Source organism: Solanum stenotomum, chromosome 10 (genome assembly GCF_019186545.1).
Source record: "Solanum stenotomum isolate F172 chromosome 10, ASM1918654v1, whole genome shotgun sequence".
NCBI classification, from domain to species: Eukaryota; Viridiplantae; Streptophyta; class Magnoliopsida; order Solanales; family Solanaceae; genus Solanum; species Solanum stenotomum.
The window spans coordinates 29137756-29151092 of record NC_064291.1 but is presented as its reverse complement, the minus strand read 5'-3'; the positions used below and the strand labels follow the sequence as shown (position 1 = coordinate 29151092).

Genomic DNA, 13337 nt, shown 5'->3' with positions numbered 1-13337 from the left:
ACTCCACATACTCTGTCTTGGTCCTGCTCAACCTGAACCCTTTAGTCTCCAAAGTTTGTCTCCACACCTCCAGCTTCACATTAACTCCATTGTGCGTTTCATAAATCAGTACTATGTCATCCACAAATAAATGTAAGTTTCCAATTCATCATTTTTTGGATGATTAACTTTTTGGAGTGAATATAAAGTTACCCTTTTGTAAAAAAAAAGTTGTGAGCTAGTTTGAATTAAACAATTGCTAAGAGAACTAAAATTTGGAGAAATCAGTCAGATGGAACTTGTGTGTGATAACCAAGAGGCCCTTCATATCTCATCAAATCTGGTATTTAATGAGAGGACAAAGCACATTGAGATTGATTGTCACTTTGTCAGAGAAAATATACTCTTAGGAGATATTGTTATAAAATTTGTGAAATAGAGTGATCAACTTGCAGATATCTTCATCAAGTCCCTTGCCGGTCCTCATATTAAGCTTGACACTTATGACTTGTATGCCCCAACTTGAGGGGGAGTGTTGGAATAGAAATAGTATAAAGAATCCTACCTAGATAAGGATTGTAATGTATTGTCTATAAATAGGGCTCGGTGTAATAATGTTGATACCTCGTTCAATAATATTTTTCTTTTATATTTCTCACAGGTCAGAATGTTCTCTCTTTATTTTTTCAGTCGCTTACTTTCTCTGCATTCTGATGTGCCCAATCTCCCTTGAAGTGACATTTAAAATTCTTGTATTTCCTTCTGATACCATCAAAACTATGACTGAAGTGCTACCTTAGTAAGAAGAAAATCTTTTTTTCTTCTGACCTGGGGGATCAAAGTGGAGTTACATGTTGTCAGTTGCCCTTAAGTGGAATTATCCATATATTGAAATTGCAAGTGTTATGTCAATTCTCAACAGTGTGACTCTTGATGACCTGGGGAACATGAAAGGTTCCTTAGTTTAAGAAAGTTCATTGTGCTCTTTCTGTTGACCTTTTATAAATCTGCTCTATGGCTTATTTTTATTTGACAGACAGCTGCTGGAATCATCTGGAAAATTGCAACTTCTGGACAAGATGATGGTTAGGCTGAAAGAACAAGGTCACAGAGTTCTTATTTATTCACAATTTCAGCATATGCTTGATTTGCTGGAAGACTACTGTAATTATAGGGTATGGACTCAAACAAGTTCACTAAATTATTTTTTAAATCTAGTTCAATGTCTGTCGTCACTATTTGGAGTTTGACACACTTGCATGTTAATTTTTCAGAAATGGCAATATGAACGGATTGATGGAAAAGTTGGCGGAGCTGAGAGACAAATCCGAATTGATCGATTTAATGCTAAGAATTCTTCAAGATTTTGTTTCCTGCTTTCAACAAGGGCAGGGGGTTTAGGAATAAACCTTGCAACTGCTGATACAGTAATTATTTATGACAGGTAATTTTATTGTTCCACTGGACCATCTCTATACCTCAAAAGTGGCTGCTTTACTGCTTTAGGTGGAAATCTTTTCATAATTGTGGGAACCTTTATACACCCGTGTGAGGTTTTCCTCCTTGGGTCATTGGAATTAGCTATTAAAGAAGCATCATCATCGGATGATGGCTTTTGTCCCAAAATAAGAAAATTGATTTCTTAACCTCCTGAATAAAATCTTAGTCAATTTTCTTAGGGCTAATAGGTAAAACTCTAAATCTTATAAAACTTAATCGTGCTGAGCAGGTCTCCATCTATCTTTCTCTCTATCAGCTGTTTTGTAGAAACTGAAAGTACCTTCTTCTCCTTCTTTGTATCTACTCTTTCTACAAACTGTAGTTTTCTTAGTAAAGTTTTTCAGTCTTAGGGCTAGCAATGCAAGGGATACAACATTATTATCCTTTCCTTAAGCTAAACTATTCTATATCTTGTTTTAAAAAGTATTTTGAGTGACCACTGTAATTGCACTTTCCCTTTTCAATTCAACAACTACAACTTAACCAGTGTAATCCATTTGCATTCCCTCTTTCTTATTGTTATATTGTAATTGACCTATATCATTTTTTCTTGCATATTTGATTCACCCTTGCCATGCCAATTTGACTAGCTTTTTGCTTGTAGCACTGTGGATCAAAAGTCATGTTACTCATTTCGTAATCTAGGATCATAGGCGCATTTCCAAAGTCAACTGAGACAAACTCTCCTATGCCTCTTTAGTGAAGTTTTTTGTCCACTTTGTGTCAATTCTAGATATGAACTTTGATTCAGTTGTGTGCTCGTTTAAATCTTGCTTAGTCAATGGGAGAATTAGTTCCACATTATGAAACTCTGGGAGCACCTCATTAATAGGAGGATACTGCATGCACCAAATTGTTCCATTATTTTTTGATAATCGAGAAATCCCCAAGAGCCAATTGGGCATAGTTCAAAATATGATGGATAATGCCCCCTTTTATACTCTTCTCAATTTAAAAACTCTAGGCTTTTGTTTGTGTTAGGATTCGGACTCGTGAAGATGCACTCAAACCACACATCGCTCGTGCTCATACCACTAGGCCAAAGCCTTGTGGTCGTTGCACCAAATGGTGTGTGGTAGGCTTTTGTTTGGTTCTTGTTATTCTTCCCAAATTCTGTCCGAGAAACTAAATATCATGCGTTTCCTTGAAAACCCTAGGGAGGCATGACCAAACCATTTTCGACCAACTCAGGTAAAGAAGCAAGTGGAATCTCGCCGATTTACTTTCTTTGTATTACCTCACATCATCCATTCTTGTCCTACTACCCTAGCTAGTAAAAACACTATTTTCTAACTTCTTCCTAATCATATATCATATATATATATATATATAAAAGAGAACCCTAGGTCCGCCTACGTGGCGCCACCGCAAACCAAGATTCCCTTTTAATTTATTTATTTCTAAAACTAGCCTTCCCCTTTAATGAAAAGTTGTGACTTTTATGAAAAATTGTGATTTTTATGAAGAGTTGCGACTTTTATGAAAAGATGTGAGTTTTATGAAAGGTTGTAACCTTTCCGAAGGGGTGTAACTTTTCCAAAGAGTTGTGACCTTTCCGATAAGACACAATAAGCATTTGTTCACACTACCCTTTGTTGTCTATAAATAGAGGGATTTCCTTTCATTTTAAAACAACGAAAATTCTGTGCTTATTTTTCTTCTTTTGCACAATTAAATTTTTGTGTACTTTGCTCCTGTTAAGTGGCCCACTGACACCATTGTTTTTATATCAATATACTGGTGAATAGAATCTGTCATCCTGAGAAGATCTATTCCTTTAAACCTTGGGTACTAGAGGGTAATAATTTCTTTAAAGGGACACTGTGCATTTAGTGGGCTCGATTTTTTCCTTTCTGTTTCATTCTATTGTTATAGATCCTGATATGTTTTTTTTACAATAATTAATTTATTCTTATGATGTTAATTGTTGTTTTTGAGTGTATGTTTTAAACTTTACTGTTTATGTTTCTGCAAAGTTATTGTTATAAGTATTTGTTAGTACAGATTAAATAACATACGTTAATTGAGTATTCACACAAGTTTTATGTGCTGAAATTGTTGAAGGTACAATTAAAAAATTCCTTAAAGATCTATACTACCATCTCTTGAAGACAAAATTCGAATTTGGTATGCCATTATAAGGACATAAAGACCTTAAAAACTTTATCACCCCTTGATGTGTGAAGTGAACCAGGAAAGAAAAGAATTAATAAACTTTTAACATGGATTGAAGGATGTGCCGGATGACCTATAGAGGAATATGACTAGGCTGGAGCCTCTTTTAATCTCAAAGACATAGATAACTACATAACAAAATTAATTGCTCATATTCAATATGAAGTATGGTCCTATGTGGTTTGCGAGCTATTGCATAGAAGCGGGGGTTTTACCCTGTGCGCACCTAAAGGGTAGCGGCTGCGGGTTTCCCTTGTCATAAAAAAAAATTCAATATGAAGTATGGACAAATTTTCAAGTTTACTGCAGGTTGTAAATACTTTTCTTGAAGTAATAAATGTGTTTCTCGACATTGCGATTAGAATGGAAGTGTAGTTTCAAATTGAACTCTGTCACTCTGGTATGTTTATTTTAAAGAAACACCCAAACAAATTGAATAGTTTTGTGTAATATTTTTTCTTATCAAGTATATATAATAAGTTGAATTTTTGTCCAATATGATACATTCTCCCTTTAATTTTCAATTTTAATAATTACTTATGATACTTTTAAATTGGAAACTTTAAATGATATATGTAAAGCAAAGGTAGGACTGAACTTTCTACACTTTAAAATTAGAATATTTGTTCACTTTTTTCAGCCATTTAAAATTTATTTATCCCTTCACCAACGATTATTTATTTATTAGAAAATTTAATATCTCAGGTTGATGTTCATTTGATTCCCCCAAAATATCAAATAGTAGCACTTCCCGGAAGCAAAAGAATAAATTATAAAATCAGATTAAAGATGATTGATTGAAGGATCGATGATAAGATATTATAATTATCGTTTTCCTTTACGTTATTTATGTTCGTTACTATGTAATCTTGTATGTAAGATAATATAATGTTTTAGTTATAATGACCGATAGATTTTAAGTGTTATTTTATAAATTCCGTGATATTTAATTCCCGCGCGAGGCGCGAGTAATTTTACTAGTTATATATTAAAACTTCATTTTATATACCTCTTGTCTTCTTTACCAAAACATTTATGCTTTCTATTCTGTGAGCCATACTTTCATTGAGACTAGGAATTGTTTTTTCCTTTTGGGGATAAATAATCCCGGAAATTATATTTTGGAAAATGAAAAGAGTATCAAGGTAAAATCCCAGAAATATCAAGAATCATATCCTTCAGATTCATTTATTTTCCTCTCCTTTTCCTTCTATTCTCGATATCCTACATGTTTTTGTCTCAAAAAAAATTGTTGCCTTTTTCCTTCACACTACTTCCTTCCATTATCTTACTATCTATAGTAGTTGAATTATTCTATCTTTGTTTTTTTAGGTGACACTCCTACAATTATCTTGATTTACATGTTTTTCCGTTCGTCCATAGTGACGCTATCTTCCCTTTTCATTTCGCTTGTCAACTCCACACCTTAGAATTACTCTTTATTTAGAACTAGTTTTATGCCATCCCATGCATTTAGAACTAGTTTTCAATGGGCTCTGGCTATAATAATGAGTGGAAGGTTGGATAATCCCTTTCATGTCGTTTAAAAATGGAACATTAAAGAAACTCCATTGGCTTCACTGGAGACCATATCATAATTAGCATTTAACTGCAGAGAAGAGATTGCTTCCAACTCGTTTTAATCTGAAAGGATATAAAGATTGCTTCCAACTCGTTTTAATCTGAAAGGATAAAAAGATCCTCCGGAAAACATTCCCAATTTCACGGAAAGCTCACCATTTTGTGAAACATTACCTCTCACTTTTTCTTGTCTTGAGTTAAATAATTGAGTATTTGACATCATGACATGCAGATAAAGAGATTATTCTCACAATTTGTAATAAAATTTATTTATTTTTTTCTCACTTGAATAAACAATAAAAAGTACGTCTGTCCTTATGCCCACTCCTTTACTACTGATGTTTCTTGTAATTGTGAGTCAATCAACTATGCCCTAATCCTAGTTTGGTTGGGGAGGCTATATGAACCATTGTGTCCATCCACTCTATTCAGATTCTTTTTGTTCCAGCATTAAATATAAAACAAATTATGGTGATCTAAAAGATGTTCTCTAGATCTCGTTCTTATCACTCTACACATACATCAAGTCTTTAACTAGAATAAACGGACTCACGAAAAGCACCAAATTTAATCGAAGTATATTACAACAACTCGGCCTTAATCTTCAAAGTTGATGTCATGCATAAGTTCTGTTCTTAGCTAAGTCTGCGTTGATTTTGGAGGATTATAGGCTTTTTAAACAACTTCCTTCATTTTAGGTTTACCTTATGCTCTTTTATCATGTTCAATCATCATATATAGATTTGTTACATCTAGATATATGTATAGGATATAGGCAAATTATTTCAAGTGACATTTTCTCATTTTACCCCTCTGTGTGTGTTACTTGTAGTGTTTGTCGTTTGTGATCATTACTAATCCTATCTATTCTCCTATGACCGCACATCCATCTTAACATCCACATTCGACAACATTTATTTTTTTCTTAGGACTTAATGGCCCAACATGCTCTCCAATAAAACATTATTAGAGCAAGCAGTGTTTTTATGCTCACTACTCAATCACAATTGTTAGCTTTAAGTAACTTTTAAATTTCTCACTTCTTTGTTTGTCATTGTTAGTTTAGAGTATTTGCTTTCATTGGCTTAGCTTTATGGTTCAACTTTTGCTTCATAGCTACTAGAAATTGGTTCCCAGATTTATGCAAAGATTAGGAAGTTTGTCATTTTTGTAAGTGGGTCTAATTGAGGTTTTAACTTCATTCTATTCATTTTAGGCTTTGGTCTGTCTTCATGGCTGACTTCAGAACAAATGAATGAGTATAAATAATATGTATATTTTGTCCTTGTAGGCCTTTGCGAAGCTTCACACTAATGAATAAGCCCCTTTTCTTGGGCTTACCTCCTCCCTCACCCTTATTTGCCAAACTTTCAGCTTTCCGATCCACCAATGAATAAGCCCCTTTTCTTGGGCTTACCTCAACCCTTGTCTCTCAGTTGACTTGTCTATATAGTTCCATTGTTTTCCTCTTCGTTCAGTTCCAACTTCCTTCTCTTGCTCTTGTCCATGCCATTTCCTATTCAACTCAGTGACACTTTCCATTAATATCTTTTAAATCGAACTTTCAAAAATCGACGTGGATAAGCATTTTAAATATATTCCTAATCATCTTTTTCACCCTACACATGTGCCCTTTAATTGGACCCAGAAAAGTTTGATGCCTCTCCATTGTTATCCCATACCTTTCGGCAGCATTAGTTGAATGGCCTTCCTACTAATAATGTTATCTCTGCATCCATCCTTTACTACATTTCCATTTCATTCTCCATTGATCAAGGAACAATACTTGTTAGAAATTAAGTGTTAGTACTGGAATATAGAGTATAGAGCTGTTATGTTCTTATATGAGAGAATTTTTTTCGATAATTGAGAATTTTGTTCTAGTTTCAAAATTCGGTGCATAATCTGCTCGTTTACCCTTCTCCACTTAATACCAGACTTGGTTCATAGTATAATGGAATGGATAATATGTGCCTACCACACATCACACACTTTACCACCTTTACCAATTTAACCAAGGTCCCAGGGTTCTTGTTGTAGTCTCACACTTTTTTTTTTGATAAGGTAAATGATATTACTTTTGGGAGAAAAAAATCCATATACAAGCGATATACCAAAAAAGTAGCGAACTCACATTAAGAGTGTTATGTACAAAGACACCTAATTCTCCTATACAAACAAAAACCTCATGGGTGCACCAAAATTCATTATAAGCCAAAAACTATTTTTGAAATATACAAAGTTAGCTTCTATCCTTTTCGAATTTTTTGTTATTCATCTCTTTCCAAAGGATACACATGAGGGCTAAAGGAGCAAAAATCCGATGTTATGCGTCTTTTCCGTAAAAGTCCCAACTGTGCAACATATCCTTGACTGTGTCTAGCATGGTTCATCTACAGTCTGAGCCATTTTGGTACTATCCACCATAAGCTGGTGGTAACCTGAGGACACTAGGTATAATCCACATCTTCGCCAAATCGCCTGACTATGTACAAACATCATATCTTGTACTTAACAAATACAAATAAACAGGTGTTCCTGTATCCATAAATCATCTAGGTTTTAATATACTTTTATTGCTTTTCTATTATTTGTATGGTATTAGAGCCTTAAATATCTCGGTAGAGATGCAATATTTGACCGACAATACAAGAAAAAAAGTTTTTTCCTTTAGAATGCTCTCAGGCACATTTTCGGAAAACTCTCTCTCCTACTTCCTAGGAGAGAGAGAACCCTTCTTTCCGGTGGATCGCCTGAGAAGTGAGAACCACCACCCTCCTCCCTCCTTCTCAGCTATCTCTTTTGGTGGTCGCCTCTTTTTTCTTCTTCATCATCCTTTCAAGCTCCAATTTATAGTGAGGCAACAAGCCCTCTACAGGACGCTACCTAGACAGTATGTACAACTTCATCTAGTTTGCGGTTAGATTCAAGTCTTTTGATATGGAAAGAATTCCAGGGACCTCAGATGTACTGTTTGAGTAGACAGAGAGAAGTAGGAATGCAATCACGAGGACAACCTTTGATAAAACATCTATGGAGTGGATAGTAATGGTTCTAAAGGAGGCATCCAGGACTCAAGGGAGCACAATCTTTAAGATTTTAACATGGAATGTGAGGGGTCTTAATAATTGGTCAACAAAAAACTTGGTTAAGACTTGTTTGCAAAACTGGAAGGACGATGTGATATGTTTGCAAGAAACTAAGGTAAGTGAAGGAGTAGAAGGAGTGGCATCTCACATATGGCCACGCAGATGGATAAAATGGCAGATGGTAGCAGGGGGGATATTCTTTTAATATGGGACAACAGGGTGTGGAGGGGTACCAAAGCGGAGGAAGGCAACTTCTCTATCACGTATAAATTTGAGGCTCTTCATGACTCTTTCCTCTGGACCTTTACTGGTGTCTATGCCCCCCACACCAGAAAGGAGAAGCTTGACTGTTGGGAGTAAATAGCTGGAATGGGGGGTTTGAGCGAAGGGCCATGGGTAAAAGGGGGAGACATTAATACAGTGAGACATATGTTGGAAAGAAGGGGGTGCTCTAGAATCTCTAATGTCATGGCTAACTTCTCCAAATGGATTGAAAAACTGGAAATCCATGACCCTATCTTAATTGGGGGTAGTAAATAAACCTGGAACAGGGGACTTTATCACCAGAACTATGCAAGGTTGGATAGATTTCTCTACTCTATGGAATGGGAGGAAATTTTCAAGAACATCAGGCAAATGATTCTGCCTAGAGTTTAGTAACCTCTGACCACAACCCTATCATTTTGGAGTGTGGTGATTCGGAACAAAGGCAGTTTTACTTTAAATTTGAAAAATGGTGGCTCAGGGTTAAGGGATTTAATAAGCTGGTGCAAGATTGGTGGAATGGCTTCATGGTCGAAGGATGTCCAGACTATAAATTTCACACCAAGTTAAAAATGTTGAAATGAAAAGTGAGAGACTGGAGTAGAACACTCTCTGAAATGGCCAGCAAAAAAAAATAGCTTACTTGAAGAATTGTCTGACTTGGATAGGTCTCAGGAGGATAGAGAATTATCCCAGGACGAGATGATGGTTAGGGCAACAATACTTGTGGAACTCGAAGTACTGGACAAACATGAAGAAGAGAAATGGAGGCAAAAATCTAGAGCACTCTGGCTAAAGGAAGGGGACAGGAATACAAGATTTTTTCAGAGAATAGCAACAACACACAAAAGGTACAATGCAATTGACAGGTTGGTGGTAAGGGGGGAGGAGGTATAGGAACCTGAATAAATCAAGAAAGCAATGATAAGTTGAGCCATGGAGACTTCTTTCGACTTGACAAGTTGTCCTACAATCTCCAGAGAAGAAAATGAATGGCTTCAGAGACCTTTTACAGATACAGAGGTATTGCAAACGATTAAACTGTGTGATGGAGAGAAAGCTCCTAGACCCGATGGTTTCACCATGAATTTTTTCAAGGCATGCTGGGACATCTTGAAGGAGGACCTAATGCAGACTATTAACAATTTTCACCAAAGGGGGATCATTGAAATCTTTCAATGCAACATTTATAACACTGATTCCAAAGAAGCCTGGGGCTGTAGAGCCAAAGGATTTCAGACCTATTAGTCTGATTGGGGGAGTCCACAAAGTCATCTCTAAAATCATAACTGGAAGGCTCAAAATAGTCATGGGGAAATTAGTTGATGAATGCCAAATGGCTTTTCTGAAAGGGAGATAAATACTTGATGCTTTTTTGTTGGCTAATGAATTAGTAGATTCAGGGGTTAAACAGAAGAAACCAGGGATCCTTTGCAAACTGGATGTTGAAAAGGCCTATGATCATGCCAATTGGAGTTTTCTCCCCAAAATTCTAAAAGACGTGGTTTTGGGAACATGTGGTTAAAATGGATCAGATTTTGTGTTTCTGGTGTGAAATTCTCCATCATCATTAATGGCAACACCACATGCTTTTTTCAATATCAAAGGGGTCTTAGGCAAGTGGACCCCATGTCACCCTTCCTATTCTTGTTAGTTATGGAAGTTCTTAATCACATGTTCAGGATTGCAAATGCAAATAGATGGGTGAAAGGCTTCAGTGCTTAGACAGGAAGAGGGGATGAACTAGAAATCTCTCATCTGTTTTATGCAGATGATGCCTTAATTTTTTATGAAGCAGAGTCATGTCAAATCAGCAGAGAGCCATCCTGTCAGTTTTTGAAGGAATTTTAGGTCTTCGTGTAAACTGGCTAAAAAGCCACATCTTCCCTATCAACCAGGTTGGAAACTTGAATGAACTAGCTGAGGTTTTGGGTTGTCAAATCAACTCTCTGCCAACTAAGTACCTGGGATTGCCACTAGGAGCTAAAAATAAAGCATTAGAGGTGTGGAGTGGGGTGATAGAAAGGTGCGACAAGAAATTGTCTAGGTGGAAAAGTCTACCTTTCACTAGGTGACAGATTGACCCTTACCAAGTGAGTACTTGATGGACTTCCAACTTACATGTGATTCTCTTTCCTATACCAAAAAGCACCGTAAAGAAACTCATCAGGGCAAGGAGATCATTTTTATGGCAAGGAAACAAGGAAACGAGAGGTTATAATCTCGTGAAGTGGGATGTGCTAGCCCTTAGTAATCAACAGGGGGTCTTAGTTTAAAGAACCTCAACAAACAGAACACTTCACTATTGCAAAAATGGCTCTGGAGATTTTGCTCAGAAAAAGGGGCAGGGGAGATGGTTTACTCACACAATGGACCACGGAGGATAGGGCTGGGCATAAATACCGAATTGAATCGAATTATTTCGGTATTTCGGTTTTTGGTTCGGTATTCGGTATAGATTTTTGTATTTTTCGGTATTTCGGTATGTGATTTTTGTATTGTTCGGATTATAATATATATATTAATATTATATTAATTATTAATATTAAATAATAAATATTATATCAAAAATTAGGTCAAAGACTCAACTTCTCTTTTCAAACTTTTTCATTCAATTCTCAGAACCTGCTGAACATGAGCGTCGCACCTCGCACGTCACCAGTTCCCACTTCCGGCGCTTTCCTACTTCCCACTTTCGGCGTCGACCAGCAACCAGCCAGCAGCTGACAAGCACTCCAGTCTCCAGCAGCAACCGACCGTCGAGGCGGCGACCACCAACAAGGCAGCAACCGACCAGCGAGACGGCGACCACCAAGGCAGCAACCAACTGGCTATGCGGCGACCACCAACAAGGCAGCAACCGACCAGCGAGGCGGCGACCACTAGCAAGGCAGCAACCGAATTAACAAAAACCGAACCGAACCGAATTTGTATAAGGAGGTAGAAAACTGGAGACCCTCACTAAATATTCTTAACGTACAGAGAATAACAATGGAGGAGCAGAGCTGGTTATCTAGAGAATTCAGTGAGGATGAGGTGCTAGAAGGGATAAGATTGTGTGCTTATGATAAAGCACCTGGGCCTGATGGTTACACCATGGCCTTCTTTCAGGCATTCTGGGAAACCATAAAGGAAGATCTGATGCAAACCTTCCAAAACTTTCACTGCCACCAAAGTTTTGAGAAGAGTTTCAATGCTACCTTTGTGGCTCTAATTCCTAAGAAGGTGGGGGCAAATGATCTAAGAGACTTCAGACCAATCAGTCTCATTACTGGGGTTTATAAAATAATTGCCAAAGTGTTGGCGGAAAGGCTGAAGAAGGTGATAGACAAGCTAGTCAACAAAAATCAAATGGCTTTCATTAAAGGGAGACAAATAATGGATGCTGCTTTAATTGCTAGTGAATGTATTGATACTAGGATTAGAGGAGATGTGCCAGGGGTAATGTGCAAACTGGATATTGAAAAAGCCTATGACCATCTTAATTGGGACTTCCTGATCAACATTCTTAGACAAATGGGTTTTGGCCCTACATGGCTCAAGTGGATTGAGTTCTGTATTAAAACCACCAGGTTCCCCATTTTGGTTAATGGAGAACCTGTAGGTTTTTTTCCTGCTGAAAGAGGTCTTAGACAAAGAGACCCTTTGTCCCTTTCCGGTTTATCATTGCTATGGAAGGGTTGGATAGTTTGATGAGGAGAGCTTCTCTAAACAACTGGATTAGGGGTTTCAGAATCAAAAATAGGGTTAATGAGGTGATGGATATGACTCATTTATTGTATGCGGATGATTGGGAAATTGGGGAAGTGGCCAAGTTGCTGGAAGTACTTAACTCACACCCTACTTTATCCATGAGGCCTGACAAACCTAGATGGAAACTACACAGCAAGGGAGCAAGGGAGTGTTTACAGTAAAATATTGCTATTGGGAACTCAACACACTACAAACAATGCTAGACATATGGCCTTGGAAGCTAGTGTGGAAGACCAAATGTCCTCCTATGGTAGCTTGCTTTACTTGGTTGGTATGCGAAAGGGCTGGCCTAACCCATGAGGCACTCCAGAAAAGGGGCTGGCTGATCTGCTCAAGATGTGCATTGCGCAAGCAGGATGCAAAGGTCAATGCTCATTTATTCATGCACTGTAAAGCAGCTATGAGTTTATGGAACATGTTTTTGTGTCTGCTAGGAGTTAATTGGGTGATGCCTAAGACAACAATGGAACTTCTAAGTAGCTGGGAAGGTATTGAGAACAGGGGAAGAAAGGAGCACTGGTGGAGAACTATCCCAGCAAGTATATGGTGGACCTTATTGAAAGAAAGAAGTGCAAGGTGTTTTGATGGTCACAACAGTAACTTACAGAAGATTAGAATGAATTGTACAAGCCTTTTATATTTTTGGTGTAAAAAGAAACTGGTAGGGGAGATAGAAGATTTAGTTGATCTTATAGGAAACTTGTAAAAATACCCTCCTGGGTGATATAAGTTTCCAATTCATCATTTTTTGGATGATGAATTGTTTGGTGTGAACATAAAGTTACCCTTTTCTCAAAAAAAAAAAGAGAGACTCAAATAACTGTTTCCAGTGGGCAATGTTCTTCTTCTTACCTCTTCTCTCCTTTACTGTTTTGGTAGTAACTCATGAAGCCTGTTTACTGGTGTGCGGCCTTACGCTGCCTGCTCGGCCAATATTATTCTTATTTCCTTCCTTTTTAGCAATTAGTGCTATCATCTTCTCTGGCATTCACATCT

The 13337-nt window shown here is 37.1% G+C and overlaps 1 protein-coding gene across 1 annotated transcript in view; it reads left to right on the top strand.

Annotated features, from left to right (window-relative positions):
• LOC125842611 (CHD3-type chromatin-remodeling factor PICKLE-like) overlaps positions 1 to 13337 on the top strand; it is a 77055-nt gene that overhangs the window by 26998 nt on the left and 36720 nt on the right. Inside the window, exons 15-16 of the mRNA XM_049521915.1 lie at positions 1016 to 1154; positions 1254 to 1423. Coding sequence (XP_049377872.1) covers positions 1016 to 1154; positions 1254 to 1423 — 309 coding nt within the window. The remainder of the gene's footprint in view (positions 1 to 1015; positions 1155 to 1253; positions 1424 to 13337) is intronic.